A 27616-nucleotide genomic window follows, 5' to 3' on the forward strand; every position below is an offset into this window, starting at 1 on the left:
ATAACCACATGTAAAATCTGCATTTTTGGGGCCAGCGCTGTGGCATAGTGGGTAAAGCCACCTCCAGCAGTGCCGGTGTCCCGTATGGGCACCAGTTTGAGACTTGGCTGCTCCACTTCCAATTCAGCTGTCTGCTATGGCCTGGGAAAGCCGTAGAGGATGGCCCAGGTGCTTGGGCCCCTGCACCCGTGTGGAAGACCTGGAAGAAGTTCTTGGCACCTGGCTTTGGATCACCACAGCTCTCGGCGTTGTAGCCAACTGAGCAGTGAGGCAGCGGATGGAAGACCTCTCTCTCTCTCCCTCTCTCTCTGCCTCTCCTCTCTCTGTGTAACTCTGACTTTCAAGTAAATAAATAAATCTTTTTTAAAAAATGCATTGTTTAAACCTGATTCAGACTTGCATTGGCCTATAAGAAATGAGTCTAACAGTTAACCAAATGCAGCTCAGGTAACTGACAGGTTGTTTCCAGGTGTAAATCCTCTGATAAGGTGAAGAAACTTTCACTTTGATTTTTCAGCAGATCCCGTTTTTTCAGTTAACACCAGGTGCATGGCATAAGGGACAGCTGGGGGACAGTCCCCTCTCAGGGCACTGGAACTAAATCGGGCTCATGCTCTGGTAGTAGCATCCCTTCAAAAGCCCCAACACATCCCAGCCATCTCCCTCTGACCCTTCTGCCCCATCTTTTTTTCCCAGACACCACCCTGGGGACCCCAAGGAGTGAGCCTCCAGCATCGGTTTCTCCTGGCCGGTTCTTGTCCTGCCAGGGGACGACAAGCAAAGCAGCCTGGCCGACAGAGCCAGGAGGACGAGCTTCTCTCTGTACCTTGATTCCTAAACATACTGGAGGGGTTGAAACATTCTTCCCAGTCTCACCACCATCCGTTGATGGCGAGGGCTTGCATAAAAGGGTGATCTGACAATTGACAAGGTAAAGAAAGTCTGCTCCTAGTTCAACACACTGCACCTGGCACGCAGGTTTGCAGCTCAGGGGAGCTGTCCCCGCTGCAGCCACACCCTGAGGGCTGTCAGCGCGTGGCTGAATGAGGCCGGGACTGTGTGAGAACACCCACGTCTCAGCAGAGCTGGAGCTTAGACCTGAGTCCTGTACAATCCAATCCCCCGGGGCCATTGGGGAGCAAGACCTTCTTTTTTATTTTTAAAAAAATTTTTATTTTTATTTTATTTATTTGACAGGTAGAGGTACAGACAGAGAGAGGGAGAGACAGAGAGAGAGGTCTTCTATCCGCTGGTTCACTCCCCAAACAGCGGCGACGGCCGGAGCTGGGCTGATCTGAAGCCAGGAGCTTCCTCCAGGTCTCCCACGTGGGTGCAGGGGCCCAAAGACTTGGGCCACCTTCTATTGCTTTCCCAGGCCATCAGCAGAGAGCTGGATCAGAAGAGGAGCAGCCAGGACTAGAACCAGCGCCTATATGGGATGCCGGCGCTGCAGAGGGAGGATTAACCTACTGCACCACAGTGCCGGCCCCACAAAACCTTCTTACTATCACGTTCCCATTTCTAATTCCAATGATGCTTTATTTGGCAAATGCTTTGAACTGAATGGGAACCCTATCAAAAAGACCAAAGTAATGGAGTGGCCACTGGAGATCCCCCACTGTTACCAAGAACTCCACAGGATCCACCCTTCCACCACACCAGGGGAGCAAATTGACTGTTACTTTCTTTTCTACACTTATCTTTTTCTGAAATCAACATGGAGAAAACAGTCACCCTTCCTTCTTTCAGACAGATACCCTAGCACATGGTCTGCCACGTGAGGACTCTGCTGCGTCCCAAGCCTGGTGTCCCAGGGTAACCAGAGGCACAGCCTCCTCCTCTACCCAAAGGAGCAGGGGGCAGCCGGCACTGAGGCGTAGTGGGTAAAGCTGCCGCCTGCAGCGCCGGCATCCCATATGGCACCGCTTCCAGACCCAGCTGCTCTACTTCTGTTCCAGCTCCCTGCTAATGTGTCTGGGAAAGCAGTGATAGATGGCCCAAGTACTTGGGCCCCTGCTCCCATATGGGAGACCCAGAAGACACTCCTGGCTCCTGGCCTCTGATCAGCTCAGCTCTGGCCATATGCAGCCAGCTGGGGAGTGAACTGGCAGATGGAAGTCCTCTCTCTCTTTCTCTGTTTCTGCCTCTCCATAGCTCTGCCTTTCAAATAAATCAATAAAACTTAAAAAGGGGGGTGGGGGGTAGGGCAATGCATGCTGCTCCCGTCCTGCTGCCTCTCCCACCACCGCGGTCACTTCCTGGTGCCCAGCACCTCCACGCTGACCTTCACTCCCAAGGTGACTGTGGCCCCCAGGAATGTTACTCGCTTCCTGTCCTGCTTCCTGCTAACGCAGCGGGGAAGCAGAGGATGATGGCTCAAGCATGTGAGTTCCTGCCTCCATGTGGGAGATCCAGATAAGTGCTTGGTGCTGGGCTTCACCCTGGCTCAACCCTCCCTATTGTGGCCATTTGGGGGAATGAACCAGTAGACGGAAGATCCAAAGGTATCTACGTGTGTATGTGTGTGTGACTCTTTCAAATAAATAAAAAGTCATTTTTAAAGGACAAAAGGAACATGGCTTGTCCCCTGGCTCTGCCTCTCGCTGGCTGAGTCAGCTTGAAGATATAAGTAATGCAGGAGTTGGGGTGTGGGTAGTGAGAAACTGGCCCTCGAACTTGAACTGTTCCTCCAGCCCTGGCACCAGTCCCAAGGGAGGAGTGGGGCTTGCCATGGCTGTGGGGAGAGAGTCAAGAGCCAGGAGAGAGCTGCCCTGACTCATTCCATCCATGGCAGCAGGACACAGGTGGCAACTCAGAGGCCCGTGGTTTCCACCTGGGGCCAGCCCTGGAGAGTCAGCAGTCGCTAGGAGGTGCCGATGCACAGAGGCCCCCCTGCTTTGGGATGGAGGCTGAGTGATACTGGGAACGTGGGGGAGCGTCTCGCTGAGACACGGAAGAGGTAATGAACTTCCCTGTGCTTGGCCCTCTCCCAAACGTTTCGTGTGCTAATGCCTTCCTCACAGAACTGATGAGAGATTCAAAATGACATAACGCATACGAAATGCCCAAGTGAAGAGCTGGCTCGGAGGGAAGGGCGAAAGGACTAATACTGCGCAGTGATGGACCGGCCGTGCGCACGGCCAAACTCAGCAGATTAGGGTTCCAAGCCCCTGGTTTCTTGCACATTCTTTCCCAGGAATCCACAGAAACAGCCACCTCCTGTTGGATGGAAACAGTGCATGCATTCTGGAGGCTGCAGTAGGGTCTTAGCCCTCCCCAGCCACCCCACCTCCTGCATTTACCCTGGCCCTGAGTCTGTGCTGGACCCGGGAGAGGATGCGTTTCTGGGAGCAGGCTGTGGAAGGCCTGACTTCCGTCCTGTTCGCAGATGCTTCTCAGCTTGTGCACACTGATGGAGTCAGCTGGCGGACTTGACCCAGGGCACAACGAACTGCGAGGGCCTCCAGGCAACAGCCATGGAGGAACCAATATCCTCAGCCCAACAAGCCATGAGGCACTGCACCAGGTGCGCCTGGGACCCGCCGCTTCTCCCAGGAGAGCAGTTAGGCGAGCCCATACTCTCCTTTTCACACCTTCATTGCAACCTGGTGGGTCCTTGAAGCAGAGGTCCCAGCTAAGCCTTGCCTGTCACCTAAAAGACACACACTGTGTGACAACAAATGTGTGTTGTCCTGAGCTGCCAGGTTTTGGAGTAACTTGTTACACAGCAAATAACGAATGCAAAGGGACTTCAAAAAGTACCCGGAAAGTGCATATTTTGAAAAAACCACATATGCATTTAAAAAATAGTTGTGCACCAAAATAACTTATCTCTTAATCCCATTTGCCACAAACCTGTCCTAACACGCTCATACCCCAAGCGTGTTAGGAGGTTTCACTCAGGAAGGGCCCAGGTCAGCACAGAGCAAGGAGGGTGTGGGTCAGGGTTATCCGGAGGTAACTGTAGGGAGCTGGACACAGAGCAGGCTCCAAGGAAGGCAGTGAGCAGAGACAAGCTACAACTGTTGTTGAGCCTTCCACCTGAGCGCCTCAAGCAGGTGCTGCCCACTGGGGGGAGGGGGCCCAGCAACCTTGCTTGTAGTCCCATTCCTGAGGCTGCAGAGGGCCCCTGGGTGGGGAAGGACACTGTGAGGTCACCGATGGCCAAGATGTCATCTAGAACGAGGCTCGGTTCCAGCTGACCTGCAGCTTCGAAGAGCAGCAGGAGACTCTGCTCCGGAGCTAAGCTGAAGCCCCACCCAAGCAGCTCCTAGGACTGACCACAGCACCGCCGGGCGTCCTGTAGAAAGGGAAGGATCTCTGCACTGCTGAAGAGGACGCAGGCACCCACGTGGGGCTTCTGTTTCCATCGAGGGCTGAAAAGAGGAACTGAGGCTTGCACAGCCTCGGCTGGAGCCCACCTCAGCTTCCACTCCTGACGATCCTTCCTTCCGAACAACTATCTTCATATGCATCAGCAGAGCAAAAAATCACCAGATGCATAAAAATGCTTCAGGTTTAAATGGAGCATTCAGAGCAAATGGCCCTGAGTGAAAAGGCACTTAACAGAGCACCCCCCCCCCCACTCTGTTTCCTGTGTTATCGATCCTAAGAGGAGGGTGTAATGGAAAGTCAGCCATGTCGAACAACTGCTCAGGATGACAAATACAATTGCACACCTGAAAAACACTCTCAGAGAACTGCACAGCAAGCAGCACACCCAGCCACACAGCTATGAGCGCACTAAGCTGCCATCTTGGTTTCCAGTGCCATTTCCCCAACACAGGAACCAGGCCACCGGAGACACGGCCATTTCTAGGACGGGGCAGGAAACAGATGAGCTGAACCTGGAGCAAGGAGTAAGAGCTAAAGAAAACCGAAGCTCCAGAAGGCCACACTGATGGAATCAAAGGGACACAGAAGCCCACTTGAAAGGTGGTGACAGTCAAAGCTGGATCAACTGGAGCAGCAAAATAAAGCAGCGCTCAACGACAGCACAAATATCTGTGAATCCATGCTTACATACACGGAATACACAAGGCAGTGGAGAGACACATTCCGTGGACGAGAATTCCAAATAATTTTTGTGGATTCACCCCTCCAGGAAGTGGAGTGCATCTTCCCATGACTTAAGCATATATGGTGTATGGCGACTTCCTTCCAAAGAGCTCTGCGGGCAAACAAAGGGGGAAAGAGCGACTTCACAGTGGGGAATCCTAACAAACACAGCTTCAGTTGTTTGATCAAAGGACCATGAAAACAATGATAAACCAGGGCCGGTGTCGTGGTGCAACAGGTAACGCCGCTGCCTGTGATACCAGCATCCCGCATGGGCACCCGTTCATGTCCTGGCTGCTCCACTTCCTGTCCATCTCTCTGCTAATGGCCTGGGAAAGCAGCAAAAGATGGCTTAAGACTTTGGGCAGCTGTCACCCATGCGGGAGACCCGGGAAAAGCTCCTGGCTCCTGGCTTCAGGTTGGCCCAGCCCCATCTGAGGAGTAAACCAGAAAGATTTCTGTCTCTCTCTCTCTCTAACTCTGACTTTCCAGTGAATAAACGCACCTTTTTTTCCAAGAGGAAGTTAATGAGGCATGATGACTGAATGCAACAGTGGAATTTTTATTAAACTTAGTTTCATTTGGGTTGAAAACTTAGTAACTGTAGAAGGGAGAAAAGAAGGCTGCAGATAAAAGAACTAACAATTGTTTTTTTTTCCCCAAACATGAGAATGTGGTCATCTTACCATCAAACAGGGCAGCTCCATGCTGGCTGGGAACAGTGGGAGAGCAGCCCCAGGTGGATGAAGATTGGGAAGACCACAAGAAACAAGTAGTTTTTCTACCAAGGAATAACAATAGAAATCTCATCAAAAAGGAGTCCAAATGGAAATTATAGGCTATTAGGAAATTAATGAAAACGAGTTAACTACTTAGCAAAATCTATGAGATTATGTGCCAAGGTGACTCCTTAACCAGCAATAGCTTTGTGATCTTGGGCCAGCTACCAACCATTTGAAAACACCCATTTGCTCATCTCGAGACAGTGCTACCCACTACTTCCACCATGCCAAGTAGGGCTCAGGTTCTGTTCTAGGGGCTTCCATGTGCTAACTCATTGATCTATGCACTGGCTCTAAAACACAGATCTATAATAATCCCATTTTACAAATCAGGACATTGAAGAATAAAGGAGTCACTTGCATAGAGTTGGAAGTAGCAGAGTCTATCTGGTGGCACTCTGCACTCATAGTCACTATACAATGAAGACTTATATGACCCATCAGGGCTTAGTGACGTACTAACGCATTGAAGATGGTTAACACTGTGCCTGCCCCACGGTGCACCCCATCGCGGCAGCCACTACTCCATAGAAAAGCAAACAGGGCCTGTGTTTGGCACAGTGGTTAAGTTTGGCCCAAGTGGTTCCCACCTGGGAAGCTGCATCCCTTACTGAGTTCCTGATGTGAGCCCTGCTGCTCCACTTCTCACTACTGTGATCCCTGGGCAGCACTGGAAGTTGGTTCAAGTACTTGGGTCCCTGCCACCCATGTGACAGATCCCAAATGGGTGCCAGGTTCTTGTCTTTGGCTTGGCCCAGCCTTAGCTGTTGCAGGTGTGTGCGAGTAAACCAGAAGTTGGAAGATGTCTCTGTCTCTTTCTGCCTTTCAAATAAAAAGTTTAAAAAAATAAAAAGTTTAAAAAAGGAAAAGTAAAACAAATGTATAACTCAAGGAGCCAGAAAAGGAATTATAAAATCAACTCAAGGAATATAAATATAAAATAACTCAAGGAAAAGAATAAAGGAAAACCAAAAACGGCTAAATAAGGAAGATAAGAAAAATCATATATAGAATGTAATTTTACACCAGCAAACCTTGGGGCTTGCCTTGTGCAGCACTGGGTTACGCTGCCACTTGCTGCAGTCTGTGCCAGAGTGCGGCAGCTGCTCCACTTCTGATCTAGATGCCTGCTAATACGCCTGGGAGACAGCCCACGTGCTTGGGTTCCCACCGCCCAGGGGCAAGACCCACGGGATTCCTGGTTCCTGGCTTTGGCCTGGCACAGTCCTGGTTGCTGCAGTAACCTGGGGAGTGAGCCCGTGGATGGAAGCTCTCTCTCTCTCTCTTCTCTATTTCTTCCTTTCTTTGTTGTTCTGCCTTTCAAATAAATAAATATTCTTTAAAAAAGCTAACCTTGAATCTCTGAAAAGAACTGATTATACACACTTTTACAAGTTATACTAAGGAGGAAATGTAGATAAAACACACACCACTGCCACTTTGGTTTTCAGTACAAATCTGGCTTCACTTTCTAGGAGAATATACACAAAAATTAAGAAGTAGAACAACCAATATAGCACTCGAAAGAAAAGAAACGAAAAATGCCAGAGACCTAACCACAAGCAGTCGTCAGGCTGAGATTTTTGTAGACAAGTTGGTCAGAACTGAACTCATTAAGCAAATGTCATCATTCCAGTTGCTGAGGCACTGTCTTGTCACAGGGCTTGTGCAACTACAGAGCAAAAGTCCCCTAGTTTCCTTGAAGGAGTATGGGACTTACACTCTTGCAAAGCACAGGAAAAGATAGAGAGCTTCTAAATTCACTTTAATTTTTAAAAATGTTTATTTATTGATTTGAAGGGTATAGTTACAGAGAAGAGAGAGAGAGACACACACACACATGGAGATCATCCATCTGCTGCTTCACTCCCCAGTGATCGCAATGGCTGTCCCAGGCCAAAGACAGGAGCCAGGAGCTTCTTCCAGGTCCCCTATGTGGGTGGCAGGGACCCAAGCAATGTTCCACTGCCTCCCAGGCACACTAGCAGAAGTTGGGTTGGAAGCAGAGCAGCTGGGACTCTGTTATGGGATGCTCCTGTCTGAGCAGTGGTTTAACTCACTGCGCCACAATTAGGGACCTTCAGCTGCCATTTCTAAAAAAACTCAGTGAGGTAGAAATTGCAAACTGCTCTGTACTGTTGAATCAATAGCAAACAGGAGATTTAAGTGGTAAACACTGAAAAAGTTCCCAATAAAGTGAAGAAAATGGCAAGGAAGTCTGCTATAACTATAGTTGCATTTCTTTAATCCTTGAAGTATCAAGAAAAAAGGGCAGGGGTGGGGAGTGAACATAGTCTTCTAAATGAATTGACTGCAGAAGTAGGGCCTGGCAAAGGCTGGCCCATGGAGTGGCTGGCTGTTTTGCGGATACGATTTTATTGGAACAAAACCACATCTGCTGATTTACAGATGTCTGGAGCTGTTTTCCTGCTAAAGCAACAAAGTTGAGCTGTGGCAACACCCCACAGCCTATAAAATAGGCAATATTTATTAGCTGGCTGTATTTTTAAAAAATTTATGACACACACACACATACATGCACACACAGCTCCTACCTAATGGTTTAGTCCCCAGATGCCTTCAATAGCCCCCAAGTTAAGGGCCAAAGCTAGGACCCAGGAACTCAATCCAGGTCTCCCACATGGGTGACAAGAAGCCAATGACGTGGGCCATCACTGCTGCCTCCCAAGGTCTGAGCTAACGGGGGACAGAATCAGGAGCAGAGCTGGGAATTAAACCCCGGACCCTCCTCGTGGGATGTGAGTATCTTCCCCAACATCGTGACCACTGGGCTGAACACCTGTCCCTGTCATCTGGCCATTTAAGAAAAACTTGGCTGACTCCTGGATCAGAGGCAGACAGAAACACTTACTTACAGGACAGAAAAAAAAAAAAAAAAAAAAAAAAGCCAACAGACTTAATTAAAAATTATCACAATAAGAGAGCTCAGCATTTGGCAGATTGAAGCTAGACATTAACAGTGATGTGTGTGTTGAGTTAGATGGCGTTGTTTGGCCCTAATTCCTCTCTTGTTATATTCCTGTTCTTTGTCACGTGACTGCTGGGGTTCTCTCAGCATGAGCGAGATCACCTGCTTTGCTGGTTGATCGACTGTGTCAGAAGCTCTGGCACTGGTGAGCTGACAGAGGGACACAAGCAGAAGCCTGAGATGAGACTGAGTGTTGGCCGGCCCTTGTGCGCCCTCCCTCACTGTGCCAGGGATGTATCTGGCTGGTGGCCCTGATCTCAGGGATGTGGGGGCTGCGCTGCTCCAGCCAGGGCCTGTCCAGATGAGGCACCAAGGTCTACATGAGCCCAGCCCGGGACAGAGCCTGCCCATCAAGTCCAGCGGACCCTGAGACGTGTGCGGCAGGAATGGGCAGGGTTGCACATCTGGAAGCTGTGGTGGCCGTCCTCTGTATACGTCAGCAGCATCCCATGAGAAGGCATACCCTTATGTGTAAAAGGCATTACAGTAGAGGACCCCAAGCGCTTTTCTTCACACTTTTTTATAGCTGACGCTACTCCATTCTACCCGACAGCCTGCAAAACCCTGGAGTTGTCTTAGACGTCTCTCTCTCTCACATCGTCTCTCCAACCCACCCACATCTAAGACTGGCTTCGCCTTAGCGACACACCCAGCTTCTGACGAATTCCTGCTGCGTGAGTGGACACCCCCGGGTCCAGGCCCCCACCCGCTCCCGCATGGCATCTTGGGCATCCGAACTAACCTCCTCCCAGAGAAGGACGTCAGGCCTCCCGCTCCGTCTCCTGCCCAGGGACTCAGCAGGCAGCTCAGGCTGCTCAGGGTTCTGCAAAGGCTCCCATTTAAGCCCCTGACGGCCTCTGAGGCCCTGTACGAGTGGCCTTCCTGTCCCCTCTCTGACCACAGTGTCCCTCCTCTTCCTCAGTCCCTGTGCTGAAGGAACACCAGCCTCCTCGCTGTCCCTCTGGCTGACAGATGCACTGTAGCCTCAGGGCCTCCGCACGTTCCGTTCCCACTGCCTGAAATGCCCTTCCCCCAGGTATCCCCCTGACTCGCTCACTCCCCCTGTCTGGGCGTCTGCTCAAACAACCCTTTCACCAAGGCCCTCCCTGGCCACCTTGAGGAACACAGCTGCCACCCTCCGTCACTCACCAGCTCCTTCCTGGCTTCTATCATGGCACTTACCCCCTGCCACATCACCTGTGTGCCTGTTTATTTGTTCATTGTCTTTCTCTGTTTCTAGGATGTCGGCTCCACAAGGCCAGGGACTTTGTTTTGTTCACTGCCTTATCCCCAGCACCAGAACCATGCCTGGGATATAAGTTCCCAGTAAATCCTTAGAGTAAACTGGAGCTGGGAATAAACCTCACAACACTACATAGAACTTTATGGAAAAAAAAAAAAACACTCTAAACTCTAAAATTGAATTTGGGTACATTAAAAAGGAATTGACTATACAGAGACATATTACCTTCATGGTTGGAGAGATTCAATATTTTTCAAGTAGCAATTTTTCCCAGATCCAATTTAAATTGAGCATGATCCCAATTAAAATCCTAATACAATTTTATTTTTAGAAGGAATTTATCAAAAGGGATTCTAAAGCCAATCTAGAGCTATAAATGTGGGCAACTGTTCAAGTCCCTTTTGGAAATGACAGGCTCCAGAAACGAAAGATCATGGGAGATAACATGCATATGAACAGGCAGCTCAGGGCTCCGAGCTTGGGGAAGCACACCCAAGAAAAATGAAAACCCAGCAGTGCTCAGGCAGTCAAGTGCTATTCCAGTAACAGTGGGAAATGGACCAAACATGGAAGAAAAAATCAAATATTCCCTCTACTCTGACTCCTTCAAGATGAAAGATTTAATTGCTAAAGATGAAATTATTATCCCACTAGAAAAACAGAAGTGACTATGTTGGATATTAGACCCCATTAAAAATAGTAATAAAAAGCCCACTACAGGTAGAATAATAGAGGAAATAAATGTAACATGCTTGAAAAACAAAGGTGGACAAGGAACTCTAAGAAATCAGGAAGCAGACGGTCATCACAGCCACAGAAAACGGCACAGTCAGGTCATTGGCAAATGAAGCGACAGAAACGGGCAAACGTCTGCTCACTTATGAACTAACATACGCACAGCATCGCACATGTGCTGACGTGCCAGCAAAGGTCCTGGCCTTCGTTCACCTGATTATAGCCGTGACGTCCACCGCTGTGTGTGAGAACACAGCGCATGGGTCTGCGTGTTGAAAGCATCCAAAATTCTTGGCCATGAGCTCCAAATCTGGAATGGACAGTCAAGTCTGGGTGTGAGAGCTTGCAGCAAGGCAGTCATTTTGTAGCCATGAGGTGAAGGAAGGCCACCCACAGCGAGATGGGAAGGGTCTGACCCTGTGACCCCTAAGCTGCTGCTCAGTGCCCCAGGCCCAGTCCACTGCACACATGGTGTTCCGCGGGAGGACGGATTTCCTCATGGCTGCAGTCAGTGTTACTAGGCTTCTGTGACAGTGGCCAGGGCAGTCCGGATGGCACAGGCTCCCACCTCCCCTCTCTCCCTGCAGCCAAATTCTCTGCTTCTTCCCAACCTGCCTCTGTGGTCATCAGGCTGCTTCCAACCCCACCGGCGCCTGACCTGCAGATTCCTGGTCAGCAGAGAAGTTCTGTCGCCTGCTAGTCCCTCACTGTGGCAGCCCCGGGACCCTGGTGCCACCAAGCTCGTCGCTACACCGGACCATAGGAGTACAGGCTACCCAGTGTGGGCCAGTGTGACAGCCAGCACAGATGCACAGTATCACTGATGAGAGCACAGGCCCAGGGCAGACACACCCGGTGCGACTTTCTCTCTTTTGAAAAAATGTTGTTTCTGTTAAAGGCAGAGAGACAGACACACACACACAGAGGGAGAGAGACAGGTTCACTCCCTAAATGTCCTCAACAGCCAGGGCGGGGCCAGGCTGAAGCCGGGAGCTGGGAACTCCTTCCGGGTCTCCCACATGGGTAGCAGGGACCCAAGTACCTGAGCCATCTCCTGCTGCCTCCCAGGGCACAATCAGCAGGAAGCTGGAATCAGAAGTGGAGCCAGGACTTGAACCTGAACTCTCCAATCTGGGATGCCGGTCTCCTAAGCAGCATCTTCAATCTGAGCCAATGTCTGCCCCATCAACCCCTTTATTAGAGCTGAGATTGTTGAGAGGGTGAAAAAGAAATACTGATCTAGAAATAACTTTTAATATCTTCTATCTTTATAGAGGCTATTTGAGGATAGAAAGGAATTTAACTTTCTTCATCTGTGTTTGCTCAATACCACTACTGGCTGAATTGCTCTTCGCCCTCCTGATCTAAAATTCCACTCACCTTGTGTCTAGCCACTTAGAACAGGTGTCAGCCCCTGCCCAGCGGCAATGCAGGAGGGGGTTCTCATTCTCAATTACACGGCAATGAGGGCGGGGCGCCTACAGCCTGTGGGGCACACAGAACCAGGTTTCAGGGAATGGCATTCACAAGGAGAGCCTGGGGCGACACGAGACCCCCAGAGGAGCGGCAGAGGACGTGGCCAAGGTGCAGGGAAACTTCGTGGGTGGTGAAGCTGCGCATGGGCCCCGTCCCAGGAAGCAGCCCAGGAATCTGCATGTGGGCATCCGAGGAGCAAAGCCCTGGCAGCTGTGCTCTGGGCAGAAGCATGCCGGGGCCCCCAGGCCCTGTCTTGCACTTTGGTTGGGAAAATCTCAAAATAATGGTTTGATTAAGAAATTGGCACTTGAGGATTCTGATAATTTGTTATCTCTTAGCTGTGTAGAGTAAAACAGAGTGGGTTTTACTTAGAAATTTCGTGGCTTCCTGGAACAAATACCCCTTTTGTGCAATTCCTAGAGAAATTATCCATGACATGGGGGCTGTCATCAGAGAACACAAATGTCAGACTTTATCTTTGCAACAACAGAAATGGCTGATGCTTGTCTTCTGTCGTTTATTGAGAAGTTTGCTATCACTGTCACATCCAGACTCCTTGATATTTAAAGTAGGTGAGTAATTAATTTCTGAGCTCAGCAGGAAATCATTTGCATACTCGCAATTCGATACCGAGAGAAATCCTAGAAGCCGGCACCCACAGGCTGCAGCCCGTGCTGCTGTGCTGCGGTGCTGCGATAAACATCTGGTGTCGCGATGATGCTCTGAATGGCGGCGGCAGCGCTACCCCTGAGCCCTCTGCAGCCTTTCCCTCTGTAACTCAGTGGCTGTGGAGATGGGAAGGGACCTCTGGGCCCCCGGCTTCTGCCCCAACAGCTCAAGGGTTGCCCCTTGCCCACGCGCTGCCCTGGTGTTCCCGACCAGGTGCCAAAGGCAGTTCTAAGAGGAAAGTCGGTCCCAAGCTCTCCAGCCCTGCACCCGCAGGTGGGGCTGGAGACCAGGGAGCGTCTGCCTTCGTCCTGGCTTAGTCCTTCCCCAAATGTCTGGCCCCTTCGTGTTTTCCGAATGCTAGAGCTGCTTTCATTTGTTGATCATCTCCTGGGAAGCATGCATGGGCCATTTCATAAATAAGTTTCATATGTGTGTGCAAAATCAAATGACTGGCCACTGATTCATGAATCAGTAGCTCCCGAGCACCTAACAAAGGGCCTACAGTGATGAATGAGAGTCACACCAGCAGCTCTCAGGGAAGCTCAATTCCTCCAGGAGAAACAGAGCCCAGAGACACAGATGGATGCAGCATTACTGCAGTCAGGGGGGCCTCCTGGAGGAGGAGGTGTTGGCACCGAGTCCTGAGGACTGCGGATGGGCAGGCCGAGGGGCTGCGGATAGAAAGATGCCAGTGCGCTGCAGAGGGCAGAGCAGGGGCGCCCAGAGAGTGTGGGTCAGGACCAGACCGGAGGAGTTTCCAGAGACGCGGCTCCTTCCTGAGAAAATCGTCCCAGCTGGCACACACCCTACCTTCCACGACAGAGGGCCTTGCTCGTGGGTGGGGGGCGGCGGCCCGGAGTGTGGGACAGCCATGAGCCCTGGTGAGCACCGTCCTGGATCTCTGTGCCCGGACGGGCAGATAGACGGGTGACGCCAGGCCGGCTCGCCGGGCCAGTCCTTGCCCTGGGGAGAAGGCTGTGGGCTCCTTCGCTTTCCTCCCACCTTCAGTGGGGCCTACCTGAGATACCTCTGGCCACAGGATCCTGGCTTCACCCCGAGATCACCTCCATCTGATGGGGCCTCCGCGCTTGCTCTACACAAAGCTGCAGGAGGCAGTGGCCCCACCACTCCGGAAGATCTGGCCGCCTCTGGTTCCCAGAGGCTCCTCGCCCCAGCTGACGCTCTTCCCCGTGGGCTGAAGGCCCAGGTGCCCTGGCCCAGCACGGGGCGAGAATGGTGATCTTCCCAGCACCAGGCGTGGCCACCTCTCCCATGATGGGCACATGGCCTCGGGCGCATATTCCACTTTGTGGGCGTTGGTTAAATGCTACTGCACAGCCCATTCACGAGATAAAGTTGTTCCCAGCACGCAGACCTGGGAAACCGGTTCTAGCTTGTCCTGACCAACTTCCAGTGGAGGCTGCGGATCCAAGCGAAGCGCTGAGGGCCCACTTCTTGGAATCCTTGCCAGCACAACTTCATCCCCTCTCACCACATCCTGATCCCTACTGCCAGCCAGGAGGTCCAGCCTGCTTTGGGAGGCCGAGCTAACAAGTGGCAGAGACAGGGCTTGAAGCCAGGGAGCCGCATTCCAGGGCGAGTGGTCGGATCCGCTGCACACAAGGTCTTCCACCAAGAGCTCAAGGCGGGGCTCTGGGCCAGCCCGCCTCCCGCGGTGGGTGCAGTCTCGCCCTGCAAGGTGAGAAGGGCAGAGAACTGTTACCTCCGTGGGAGAGGGACACCTCACAGCACGTGGGCCAAGCATTAAATGATAGTGACCCACAGGGTGGTAAGAGGGTGCCCCCTCGGGTCTCCTTCCAGCCCCCTGTAATGTTAGCGAAAGAGGCAGCATGTGATGCTAACGTATCTTTAACATCTCACCAAGGCAGCCCAGTGCCCATTTTTCTTTTATTTTAAAGATTTACTTATTTGAAAAGCAGAGTTGCAGAGAGGCAGAGGCAGAGAGAGAGGCCTTCTATCTGCTGGTTCACTCCCCAGATGACCACAACAGCTGGAGCTGCGCCAATCCAAAACCAGGAGCCAGGAGCCTCTTACAGATCTCCCACGCAGGTGCAGGGGCCCAAGGACTGGGGCCATCTTCTACAGCTTTCTCAGGCCATAGCAGAGAGCTGGATCGGAAGTGGAGCAGCCGGGACTTGAACCGGTGCCCATACGGGATGCCAGAACTGCAGGTGCGGTTTTACCCACTACACCATAGTGCTGGTTCCCCGTTTTTCTTTTACTAAGAGAAGCAGGCTTCCTAAGCCATGTTCTCCAGTGTGACAGCTGCCACGTCATCAGAATCACAGCTGTATTCTCAGTGTCCCTCTGCATGTTGCTTCTGTGGTTTCATGCTTTATCCTTCTTAGGATTCGTATCCATCTATGTTAAACGTTAGTGTTGCCACTGCTGTAATTCCATTGTCCCTCCCCTCAGTTACAAGATTGCTGCTGCAGCTCCTGCCACCTTCCCCAGCCTCCGACTGGAATAAGGGAGAATGGCAGGTTTCAGCCACGTTTGTCTCCCGTGACCAGGAAAGCAAAATAATTCTGCGGGTATGACCTTGATGAAGACACGTCACACGGCCCCAGGGAGCAGTGAATGAGGCTGACAGGGCGGATCTCTCCTTGGCTACATTGCCAACCCACCCTAATCAGGGTTCAGTCTAGGAGGAGAGGGCTCCAGCCCCTGAGCTGATGGCCCAGGCTGGGAGAACTCCGAGCTCTCTCAAGTGTCTGGCATGTGAGTCACGGCGATGAGACGATTTGGGGGATTTTGCCAAAAGCCAGTTTCTCTTTACCATGTTTGCCACAGACACAGTTCCTTCCCCACAGCGCAGCAACCACTGCCAGCCTCGCTCCTGGGGAGCAGGTGCAGAACAGCATGGGAGTGGGGGGGGCACCTCAGGCACGTGCCCAGCCAGCCGCTCTGGCTCAAAGGGTGAAGCCCAAGAACCCCGACCCTTCCCTTACCTGTGCACACCTCCAAATAGGCACCCCTGATACAAGACCCAGAGCCTCCCAGGGTCCCGTACATGCACCTTCCTGTTTTAAGAGGTACATCTCAAAGGAACATCTCAGTTCCACAAGCAGTCAGTGACAGCCCGCAGTGCCCCTGGCAATTGCCCGTGCGCTGACAACACGGAGGAGGACGGGACCTGCAAGCGCCCTGGACGGAGCATGCGTCCTGGAGGGAGGGGCAGGAGCCGGATGCAGGCCAAATCCTGGGTTTTGATAGAGTCTCAGGCTTCCTGGCCACGTGGCTGTGGGCAAAGTGCTAGCCTCTCTGTGCCTGGGTTTCCCTAACTGTGCAATGGTGAGGGTTACCACAGCTCTTACTGAGGCTGCTCCCTGGCTCCCAGTGATCGCACGCGGACAGGGTTTGAGGAGGCAAAGGATGGGGAGCAGGCGTTTGGCACGGTGGTTATGACTCCTTGGGACACCACGTTCTGTACGGGAGTGCCTGTGAGAGAGTGCCCATTCAGCATCCAGCTGCAGCCTCCTGCCAATGCACACCCTGGGAGGAAGCAGGTGATGGCTCAAGTCCTCAGCTGCCCGCCATCCACACAGGAGGTTGAGTTCTGGGCTCCTGACTTCCGCCTGACCCAGCCTCACCTGTTGCGGGCATTTAGGGGGTGAACCACTGGATGGAAGACACCCCCACTGTGTGTGTGTGTCTGCCTTCCAAATACAGTGAAAGTCAGTAAATAAAAAGCTAAAGGATTGATAAGTTAGTACCTTCCTCAATCAGTGGCTGTGCCAGGACATGGCTGCATTCACACGAAGTGCTTACAGCTGTGACTGGTGTGTGACGCGTGCTCACTCAACGTTAGGGGTCACCCTGTCGCATGCCCGAGTCTCAGCTGGTGTTCCACAGCGCTGTGTAAGACAAGTCTCGAAAGCTGCGAAGGGGGCCGATTGGACCAAGCAGGGTTACTGCTGTCTGACACATGCAGCTCCAGATCGGCCAGACATTTGCACAAGGAATACCTCGCAGCTGTATGGGCATGAAATGAAATTCTGCACATCATTCAGACTGGAGAACAACATACAGCAAGCCTTGGTTGTAATCACCCAGGGAAAACCCCAGAAGACAAGGGAGGCGCACCACCACCTCCCAGCACGACCCCCACTGTCCCTTCTTGGTGCACGCAGGACTGCATCAGTGTTTCCTACATGTGCAAAGGAAAAACACAGAGCCGGGCTCACGGGGAGCGTCCCGACTCTCCCAGCCGTGATCCGTGCCCGGCACCCACGTGTGCACCTGTGCGCAGGGGTTCAGATCTTTAACTTCTGCAGAGGCACAGCGCGCGACTCCGTGCAAAGCGTCTTTTCTGAGGAATGATATTTCCCGGCACAACACACACAAAAAAAAACGTCGGCAAGTGACTCAGTGTGATTTGTTCTCAATATCAAGTGGCCCCGACTTACGGAGAAAAAGTGGGCTCGTGGTATCAGTTTGATGTCAGGGATTTTCCACGTTTGACAAGGGGCTTTAAATGAGTCTGGATCGGGAGGTGTCTGCAGGTTGAGCTGCAGCCCTGTGTCGAGATGCTTCTGGCCGTGGTCCTTGCCTCCGCCCTCCTGCTCTGCTCCGTGGCAGCCCAGGGGTGTCCGACCCGGGCAGGGGTCAAGGACGTGGACTTCCTCATCCGCAGTCTACAGGTAGGCTGTGGGAAGCGTAGCAGGAAGGCAGCTGACCAGCGCCTTAGTGAGACACCAGGGGACACGGAGAAGTTCATGGAAAGTAGGATTAGGAGACAGACTTGTTTTGGCACCACGAATCCTGAAATCCGTGCCTACTCTCCTAATATGCACTTTCCATGAACTTTGAGAAGACCCCTTGTATTTGCAGATGAATAGAAAAACGCACCACTCACTGTGGGTTTTTGTCTCTCTCCTACCTTAGGATGATCCGCTTTCAAGATGCAACTGCAGCACCAACGTGAGTGAACCCGCTCTTACCAACCTTCTGACGTATCTGCAGGTCCACATCCAGAATGTTCACTCTGAAATGTCTCTTTTGCAGGTGACTGGTTGCTTGTGTCTGCCCATCCCATCTGTAAGTACAGTGGAAGAACGGAATCTTGATCCTGTTTCTTTAAGGCTTATGTAATAAGGAATAGCCTTACTTGATGTTGTAAGGTAGCTGTAGTAACTTAAGCGCAATGGTTTCAGATTACTATCCCCCCCTTATTTTTAAAGAGTTATTTATTTAATTGAAAGGCAGAGTTACAGAGAGGCAGAGGCAGAGGGGGAAGAGGGGGAGAGAGAGAGAGAGAGAGAGAGAGAATCTTCCATCCGCTGGTTCACTCCCTAGATGGCTGCAACTGCTGGAGCTGAGCCGATCTGAAGCCAGGAGCCAGGAGCTTCCTCCAGGTCTCCCATACAGGTGCAGGGGCCCAAGGATCTGGGCTATATTCCACTGCTTTCCCAGGCCATAGCAGGGAGCTGAATCAGAAGTGGAGCAGCCAGGACTTGAGCCGGCATCCATATGGGATGCCGGCATTGCAGGAGGTGGCTTTACCCACTTCACAACAGCGCTGGCCCCAGTATTCCTTTTAAAAACCAGGCTCTTGAAATCCTGTGTGACATACATTCCTTTGTACTGTTAGCTTTAGGACCTTGAAAAGGAAGTGTGGATACTTTTCAATTTTTAAAAAAGAATCCCGACTGTCTCCCTAGGTGGTGGGTCAGGTGTACGATGAAACCACACTGGGAGTGAAAAAATAGCAAACGCTGTGGCTCCTGTCCTATTCTTTCCACCCCATTTGCTGCTAACACCAGGGTTGCCAAGCTGCGCCAGCGATGACCCCGTCTCTTATCTGGCTGACACTAGCGCTGTGCTCGCACTCGCCTCCCCCTCTTCCTGTGTGGGTTTCCTCCGCCTGTGCAGAGAGCCTGAGTGTCTGAGTGTGGCCCGAGAGGGGTTCAGACAGGAGCGCCGGCCGCTCTGGCAGCAAGGACGGGCAGCAGAACGTCCCAGCTCCCGGGTGGAGTGGGGAGGAAGCCCTCGCCCAAGGGCAGTGCTGGGGGCTCTCTCCCCCTCCCTCCCTCCCTCTCTCCCTCTCCCCCTCTTTCTTGAGCAAAGCCTGGGCACTCTGAGCTTCTCATGTCAGCTGAAGGGAGACCTCCCAGCCGCCTGGGTCCGTGTGTCTGAGAAGAGGGGAGGAACATTCTGGAGTCTCCTCCAGGGACGCTCATGTGGAAACATGGTCCCAGCTTGGAATAGCACTGGCTTCCTGGTCTGCCGGGGTCTTGCGTGCAAACCCCGCGAGCTTGGGTTCCCTTGGCTAACACAGTCTCCGGCACCACGCCCCGTGGCTCCCGCCCAGAGCCATCCTGGCAGGCTTCTCTTGTTCCCCAGGACAACTGTACCACGCCGTGTTTCCAGGAGGGGCTGTCCCAGGCGGCCAACTCGAAGGCGCACGCGAAACTCTCGCTGATTTTCAACCGCGTGAGAAGAACGGTGGAAGCCTTGAAGAGCAAGTGTCCGGTGAGTTGGCTTTTCTGCACCATGTGCTCCGGCCACTGCTGCGTGTGGACACCAGTCCTGTGTGAGCCAGGAGGGATGGGAATCAGTAGCTAAGGGTTGCTATGGGCCGTCTGAGAAATCAGGAGTAACAGGATTACATCTGCCCCAGACGCTGCACTGTCCCCCACTTTTTCAAAGTTCCAGCGCTGATGTGGCCGTTCGCTTTTCTCCAGCAGAGTAAGGAGCCAATTCTTCCTGCTTGTACTGAGCAGCAATAGTGAGGATTATCCAGGCAGGCGCCAGCCCACACGGAGTTAAATGAGCCTAGGATCCCAGCAAGTGATGGGACGGGTGCCGGGGCCACTTTTCTATACTTGTTGGCTAAGGAGGTGTGAAGGGGAAACACACCCAGTCAGGCTGGCCACTTGTCACCTGTACGTGCCCAGCAGTAGGTGCCCCAGGCCAGCGCCCACCGATCTCCAGGTGAGGGGGTGCCGGGGCCCCCCTGCCTCCCGTGGGATCAGCTACATGCCCTGTGCCCAGCAACGTACCCTCGACAGTACCTGGTTCTCAGCACAAGGAGTACAGCTTCAAAAACCCCGTGGAACATGCGTATTACATAGCAAACCAACGCATGGCTTTTATTTTTTCGTGTCAAAATGAGCTCCTCTTATACTATGCTCCCAGCGCTTTGTAGGGTGCCCCTATACCCTTTCACCTCCCCCCACGGAAGAGGAGAGAGAAGCCCAGTGAAGCTGGCTCATTTGTATCATGCTTCATGGTGAATGAGTGACAGGGCTGAGATGTGAACTCGAGCCCATGTGAACTTGAACTAAAGTGAACTTGGAGGGACAACCAAAGAGGCTCCTGACACACAGCAGGCCCTAAAGCATCCTACAAAAGATCTCCTGCGGTGGGACCATCAGGGCCGTGTCTCAGAGTGTGTGTCAGCAGGCCCTGGAAACCCACGGAGCAGCCGAGCCCGGCCTGGACCTCCTCAGCCCCCTGCCTGCCCGTCCCACCCCCGGACGGACCACACTTTGGGCACCGGGGTCCCCAGGTCCCGGCCGCTTTAGTCACGCTGTCCTTGCATGTTTGTATCCCTGCAGCTTTTCTCCTGTGAGCAGCCCTGCAACCAAACTACGGTGGGCAACACGGTGACGTTCCTGAGGACGCTCCTGGAGGTCTTCCAGAAAGAAGCAAGGCCGGGGCCGAGAGCCAGGACGTGACGAGGAAATGTTATTTATTCTATTTATTGCATGGGAGAAGCCTTCTCTTTAGGGGTTGCAATTGTAGGAATCAAGTAAGCTATTCTAAGTCTGAGTCAGTTGTGAAAATTTACAATTCTCTTTATTTTGGAATAAATATGCATGAGAAAAGGCACATGAGCTGCTCTCTGGCACTTGCTTAGTCCTGTCTGCTCAGAATAGATAGCCAAGCCCCTGGTGGAGGGGCAGAGCCTGTGATGATAAAGAATGGGACCCCGAGGACGGGCCTGGGAGGCCGTGGTGGGGGCGTGGGGGCACCCTCTGGCCGAGGCTAAGGGCAGGCCTGAGGGTGGGCAGTTCAGGGCACAGCTGACTCCAAGCGCTGGGAGATTGCTCCAGCATGGTGGCCTGGGAACAGGTGAGAGAGCCAATGGCTGGCAGTTCACCTGGGAGAAGCGCTGGGGAGCAGGCCCTTGGGTCAGAGCATCAAGCAGAGAAACCTGGGAGCCAGGAGATCTCCAGCGAGCCCCCAGCGCGTGGCAGCACATCCGGGGGACAGGCTCGGGGGGGGCTGGCTGAGCAAGGCAGGTTGCCGGCCCAGGGCGGCTGCAGATACGCCCACCTTAGTACTCCACCTGCGCCTCTCCCCGAATGCCCGGGCCCGGCCTGCCTTCCGCGAGGCTGGCCCCAGCTAAGATGCCATCTCACGTCAACTCACCGTGCGGAGTACTTCTTGCCACCTCTCCCAGTGTGCATGCCAGGAACTGCCTCTCCTCCGCCCTCCCATCCTAGTGCCGGGGCCGTAGAAACATGGGCTCAGTGAAGACAAGGAAGGCCTTTGAGCTGTGAAAGCCAGGTACGATCCGGTGTCTAGACTGGGTGCGTGCACGGCTGGAGACGAGAGTGTAGGCGATGCACTACAGGTGCTCGGAAGGCTGGCGTCTGGGTTCCCTTTGTGTGCCTAGGACAGAACAGCTGAGGTTGAGGACTTTATAAAGCTCAGAGGCCTGCTGGCCTTGGGGCAAGGAGGGAGGCTGACTTCCGGTGAGAGCCTCTCCCCTCTTAAACACCCACCGGCCTCTCTTAAAGGGCCCTCAACACCTTCCCCTTGGCGAATCCAGCCTCCTTAAGCCACCAACAGACCATGGCAAGCGTTTCCTGCCCCGTGCCTCGAGGCAGCCCCAGGCCGGGCTCCACACACCTGGCCACTGGGGAGGGGGCCAATGTCAGCAGCCACGCCATGTGAGCTCTGCGGCGCCAGGGTCCAGGTGGCCCGACAGTCACCAGCAGCTGCAGGTGTGGGGCTGGGGAGGGCTGCGGCCTCAGGTGCAGGAAGAGCCTGTAGAGCGGGCACCACGGTGAAGCCAGAGAGGGGCCCGCTCCCCAGCGGGCTCGAGTCCCTGTGTCTTTCATCGGGGTCCTAGAGAAGGGTCCGAGCAGCAGGAACAGCGTCTGGGCTCAGGCGCAACCTCAGCCGCGTCGGCAAGTGACAGCTCTGAGCCACAGGGGACACGTTCTCGTCTCGCTGGAGCCCTGGGGCTTCCTGAGCGGCCACTGCCTGCAGCCCAGGGTGAAGGGGAGAGAGTTCAGCCAACGGAGGCAAGGGGAGGGGGTGACAAGTTCGCCCCATTTGTTAAGCCTTAGCTGGCATGGAGAGACACAGGTTTCTTGGCAACTTACTTATACAGACTTATGAGGGGTCCCCAAAGACTGTGTGAGAACAGCCATGTGCCCGGGAGCCCACACCTGCATCAGAGAGCAGCAAGCTGAGGTCACTGGGGCGCCCCCTGGGCTTCACTGAGTGCTGGTGGCCGCCAGACCTGGTGATACACCCCCATCTCTTTCTCAGGAGGAGAAAGTCCTGTGGGGTGAGGGCGGGGTAGGGGGCACAGGGCTGGGCAAGGTGAACTTCTGCAGCCAGGCTGTAACAGCAGGTAGGAGAATTCACTTTGGAACAGTAACTGGTGGGCTATTCCAGCAGCTTCTATATAATTTCTCCCCACATTCCAAGTGCTGGTCACTTGGGGTCCTTGCTGCCCACTCCCTCCATGCTGGGGGCTCCCTGCTCTGGGTCTGGCTGTCTTGCCTGGCTCCCTGCTCTGGCCTGTGCAGTCCCCAGCAGCTGCGACAGAGAGAGAGAGAGAGAGAGAGAGAGAGAGAGAGAGAGAAAGAGAGTCTCTCATTCACTGGTTCACCCCCCAGATGCCAGCAACAGGCAGGACTAGACCAGGCTGAAGGCAATGCAGGTCTCCCATGTGGGTGGCAAGGACCCAAGTACTTGAGCCATCATGTTCCGGGGAATGCATCGGCAAGGAACTGGCATTGGGAGCACAGCCAGGCCTCTGAGATGGGACGCAGGGGTCCCACGCAGCACTGTGACCTCTGTACTGAATGTCCTTCTCCCCACGCAGCCCCGCCACCTGCTACGTGAGCTCTTGCTCTGTATGCACCAGTCAGGCAGCACTACCCCAACTCCCTCTTGACGGCAGGAAGTAGATATTCGTATTTCGGTTTGGTAGCTGTGGAAAGCAAAGCTTAGAAAGGGTAGGGGCCGTCCCCGAGTTCCCACAGCCGGAGAGACCTGGAGCAGGCATTCCCGCCCAGCTGCCCCTGATTCCAGACCCTCCGCCCACTCCGCCTCGTGCTTCGCCTGCCGACAGCAGGTGCATGATCTCTGGTTCTGTTTCTTCTGACCGCAGCCTGGGGGTAAGATAATCCATCCCAACACCCTCCGCACTCCCCCACCCAGAAGCTGAGGGTCACACAGGCGTCTGAATTCTGGCTCTCAGCCTTTCAGAGAGTTAGTGTGAATTCACACAGCGTATTTCACAAGCACCTACAGCAGGCCCAGAGCAAGGTTCTGGCCTCCAGCACATCCAAGTATTCACACAAAGCGGTCAAATGTCACAGCCAAAAGTCACAGCCCACCTGGAGTTCTCAGAGCTGCATGGATGCTGCAGCCCGATCAGGGACTGGCGAGCTGCAGGGCACAGCTTAACAGAGGGGTGGTGCTCCGGCCCAACACCACAGGGCCAGGCCCAGGTGTTTCCACATGGCTCTACTTTCTCTCCTGCACCTGGGCTTTCTGAATGACTGACACCAGACTTGTGGCCTAGTCATCTGGTGCCTGCGGTCTGGCGCCTGCTGCACCAGGGGACGCCACCCCCGCCAGCTACCCAGCCGCAGGATCACAGCTGGGACAGATGCTCAGAAGGCAGCCCCAGGAGACTGGCAGGGAGCCAGGCGCTGGGGAGTCGCCTGCACGGCCGGGTGCTCTCCCTCGGCTGTTCTGCAGAAGCCTGGAACCCACAGATTGGCCAGGCAGGCAGCTCCAGGCCTGCGGTGAGCTGTTACTCTCCTTGCCAGGAGAGCAGAGATTCATCCAGCAGGCACCTTGGAGAGAACAGAAGCAGCAGCATTTGCTGAGAGTTCCCTGTGTGCCAGGCGCCATGCAAAGCCTGCCTTGCAGGTGACCTCGCTGGGTCCTCAGCTACCCCCTCGGGTGTTTGTATAATGACGGGGTATAATGATTCCTAGTACATGTAAGAGGAAACCGAAGCCCAAAGAGGTCACATACTGTGCCTGGCAGGGTCCCACTGCCCCCAGACGGGGAAACTGCTGCCCGGTCCAGCTGCCAGGCCCCAGGCCGAGCTGTTTGCAGATCTCGGGCCAAAGCCAAGGCCTCAAAGGTGGCCCGCCCACCCGTCAGACCAGGCCCTCCCTGCTCTGCAAAGGGGACCCGTGCGGCCATTTTACAGGTGTGGAGACTGAGGCCCAGAGGGACATGAGCTTGCAACATCAGGCCTGTGGCTGACGCTGCCTGGGACAGGGCCTCAAGGTGAAGGTCCTTCTAGTTTGAGGCCCTTTTCGAAATGGAGAAAGAAAAGGACAACAAAGGAAAGAAGTTTGCAGGACCCCTGCTCTCATCAGGGCTAATGTCTTCAGCTGTGAGGCTCGAAGCACTGGCAGGATTAGTTAACCTGTGCTGCCACCAAGTGGCGGTTCTGCAGTATAGCAGCCTTTGCCTCTGGGGGTCATCACTTTTGCAGAGTTCTCCAAGGAGCCCACAAAGCCAAAAGGACCTTCCTACCACTCCATGTTACCTCCGCGTTCACTCGCATCCTCCCACGCGGCACACGGCCTTTCCCACGGGGTGACTGGTGTCACGTCCGCCCCAGCGGCCCCTCCGTGAAGGCAGATGTTGGAGAGGAAGACGGAGCCAGCCTTCCCGGTGGCGACGCTGGCTTGCGGAGAGCTCGGACTTCCGAGGGCGTGCTGTGGGTGTGCACGCGCTGTGACTCTCCTCTCTCAATCAGCATACTCAGTGATGGGTATTCTTGTTCTCAGCTGGCAAGTGGTGGGAGGTGCGCAAAAGCCCCCCCCGTGAGTCGGAGGAGTGCCTTGGGGGGTGGGGGTATCGGTGTTCCCGCCATCACGCCCAGTGAGGCCAGCCGGACAGATGGACGGACAAGCCGGCAGCCCCCAGCCCAGCACACAGGCACCCCTGCTATATGTCTTCTGCCATGTTTAGAACACAGTTCCATCCCTCTAAGGACTCTCCTGAGACTGACACAGGAATCGGCGGCTGATACCCAGCTCCTGGAGGGGGGCTCCCTGCCATCGTCACCCCCGTGCCCACCCAGCATCGGGCACAGGCCATGATGAGTCCATGGAGGAGCTGTGGGCCCCAGGCATGGTGTGAGGCTGCCATCCACGCGGAGACCCAAGGCCAGCCCCTCCCAGGGACCGGCTGGCACCGGGGATAGCTGTGAGTATCTTCCCTGGAGTTGAGCCCAGGTGCCGTGGGGGGAGGGTGGACGCAGCCCATGGGATGGAGACAAAGCGTGAGAGCTGGGGGCCGGGTGGTGCTCCAGAGCCAGCCCGCAGCCTGCAATCAAAGGGCCCAACGTGCTCTTCTTGGCAAAGTTCTAAAAGCATCAGGCTCACCTGTGAAAGGCGGCAGAGTACGGTGCTGCACGAGGTCACGATCCAGCCAGAAACGGCACGGCCTCCGCGGAGCTCCGTGTCAGAGTTTGCTGTGTCGATCCCCATGCTCAGTGCCCACGAGCAGCGTCGTCCGTTGTGCCCCGTCACTTCGTCTGCCTGATGTTGGGTGCTGACCCACTATTTCTGGAGCAAGCCCTGTTGGTGGAGCCCGCACTTCATGGTGGCTCCAGGTGCTCCTGCAGAGTATGGCTGCACCGCCTTTGGTGGAGGGCGTGTAGAAAGCTGGAATTTCATTGTGACAAACACTTCTGAATTAATGGCACTGCTCCCACTTTTGCCCAGAGATGTACACAGCCTTCCTGCCAAACGCTGCCTGTGTCTGCTGCTGCTGTGCTGAGCCTGGGCACTAGGGGGCGTTAGCCCGGGCTCTCAGGGCGCACACAGGCAGGTGAGAACAAGATGTGCAGCCCAGCCTGCAGCCCCAGGCATGGCTCTCCAAGCTGCCGGGGAGTGGCAGGGGAAGCAGGGTGGCCCCAGGTTTTGACTTCTGAGTTGGGCCTTGAGCTGAGACCCCCGTTGCCAGGGATGAGGGGGTCAGCGGTCCAGGTTAAAGGTGAGCTCGGAGAAGCCTGGGGTGGGGCAGGCACCTGCTGGGTGCTGCTGTCCCAAGGGCTGCTGGGAACACAGCTCTTAAGGAGCTGTGACCTTGTGGGAATCACAAGGTTACACTGAAAAAGGCCGTCAATCCAAAACAATTCCCAAGTCAGCCTACTTGTCAGAAAGAGATGAGAAAAAAATACTGGGCAGTAGTGAAGGAAGGCGCAACTAAGAAAAGGATTTTAGTTATTTATTTGAAAGGCAGAGAGAGAGAGAGAGAGAGAGGTCTTCCATCCACTGGTTCACTCTCTAAATGGTTACAATGACAAAAGCCAAGAGCCATGAACTCCATCTGGTTTCCCACATAGGTGCAGGGGTCCAAGCACCAGGACCATCTTCTGTGCTTTCCTAGGCACATGAGCAGGGAGCTGGATTGGAAGTGGAGCAGCCAGGACTTGACCTGGTGCCCATATGGGATGCTGGCATCGCAGGTGGCAGCTTATCCCACTATGCCACAACACCAGGCCCGGGAAGATGCCATTTTAAACTGGGTGGTGGGAAGAGGCAGCAGGAGGAGCCCAGGGGGTGATGGAGGGGAGACGCCTTTCTCCTCTTCTCCCTGCCCCATGTGGGGCTGGCCAGGGGCCCGACACTCTGGGATGCTGTCCCAGCTCATCGGCGCTGTCCCCGGGGAGTGAACAATGTAGGGGGGCTTCAGTGGCAGGAAAACACAGGGTCACACAGTCATGACTGCGGGCACCAGAGAGCGAGAGCGAGGACTGTGGCCCAGGGCAGCCCCTCTCCTCCCCCGGGAAGAGCTGCCAGGGAAGACAGGCAAGGGCAGCACATTCAGGAACAACCCAGAGAGGATTTCCACTCCTTTATTCGGAAACTTCGCGGCAACGTCAGCGCCCCCAGGAATATACAAGCGTCAGGGACTCAGGGTCTATGTGACCCTCTTTTTTACCAGGTGCTGTCGAGAGCCGAGCCAGACGGCGAACCATTGGCCCATGGGCCCAGGTTCCTTCCAAGGCCATACCCGGAGCCAGCCGGGCGGGCAGCAGAGTGCTTGGGACGGCAGCGAGCAGAGGGCCCACCAGGCGAAGAGCACTGCGGGTGGAGCCCATCATTCTCGCCACAGCTTCTGGGGCGTCGAGCTGTTGTGGAGCGAGGCCCAGGTCAGGGGACACCAGCCCTAGAGAGAAAGGCGAGAGCAGGACATCTAAGCAGGGGACAGCAAGGCGTGAAGCTCACTGGTGGGCACGGAGTCACCATGACAGCAGGCTGGGGGGCTCGGGTTACAGGAGTCCCTTGCGAACCCCCCCCCCCCTGGGAAACAGCTGATTCCGGGGAAGGGTGCACGCCCACTCCTTGAACTTGAGCATTTCTGGAACTGAAAAAGCGTGAGAAGGCGGCCGGCCTTGTCCAGGTGGGTTCT

General features: G+C 54.3%; 2 protein-coding genes across 2 annotated transcripts in view; one reads left to right on the forward strand and one right to left on the reverse strand.

The window, feature by feature from the left end:
- Nucleotides 1-17502: 17502 nt before the first annotated feature.
- Nucleotides 17503-21880, forward strand: IL9 (interleukin 9). The gene is made up of 6 exons (XM_062189953.1): nucleotides 17503-17616; nucleotides 17861-17896; nucleotides 17981-18013; nucleotides 19319-19447; nucleotides 20536-20651; nucleotides 21724-21880. Exons 1-6 carry the CDS (start codon nucleotides 17503-17505, stop codon nucleotides 21878-21880), a joined length of 585 nt encoding a protein of 194 aa, XP_062045937.1.
- A 4910-nt stretch (nucleotides 21881-26790) lies between these two features.
- Nucleotides 26791-27616, reverse strand: part of SLC25A48 (solute carrier family 25 member 48) — a 41819-nt gene continuing 40993 nt past the window's right edge. The window contains exon 8 of the mRNA XM_062189954.1: nucleotides 26791-27373. The gene's annotated coding sequence lies outside the window, so the exon portion shown is untranslated. The remainder of the gene's footprint in view (nucleotides 27374-27616) is intronic.

This window comes from Lepus europaeus, chromosome 4 (genome assembly GCF_033115175.1).
Source record: "Lepus europaeus isolate LE1 chromosome 4, mLepTim1.pri, whole genome shotgun sequence".
In the NCBI taxonomy this organism is placed as follows: Eukaryota; Metazoa; Chordata; class Mammalia; order Lagomorpha; family Leporidae; genus Lepus; species Lepus europaeus.

Excerpts from the sequence above, each read along its gene's own strand:
- IL9 (XM_062189953.1), top strand. The coding sequence starts at position 17,503 with ATGCTTCTGGCCGTGGTCCTTGCCTCCGCCCTCCTGCTCTGCTCCGTG. Across the intron at positions 18,014-19,318 it reads TGTGTCTGCCCATCCCATCT|GACAACTGTACCACGCCGTG; the intron begins GTAAGTACAGTG and ends CTTGTTCCCCAG. Across the intron at positions 20,652-21,723 it reads CCGGGGCCGAGAGCCAGGAC|GGCCCTCAACACCTTCCCCT; the intron begins GTGACGAGGAAA and ends CCTCTCTTAAAG.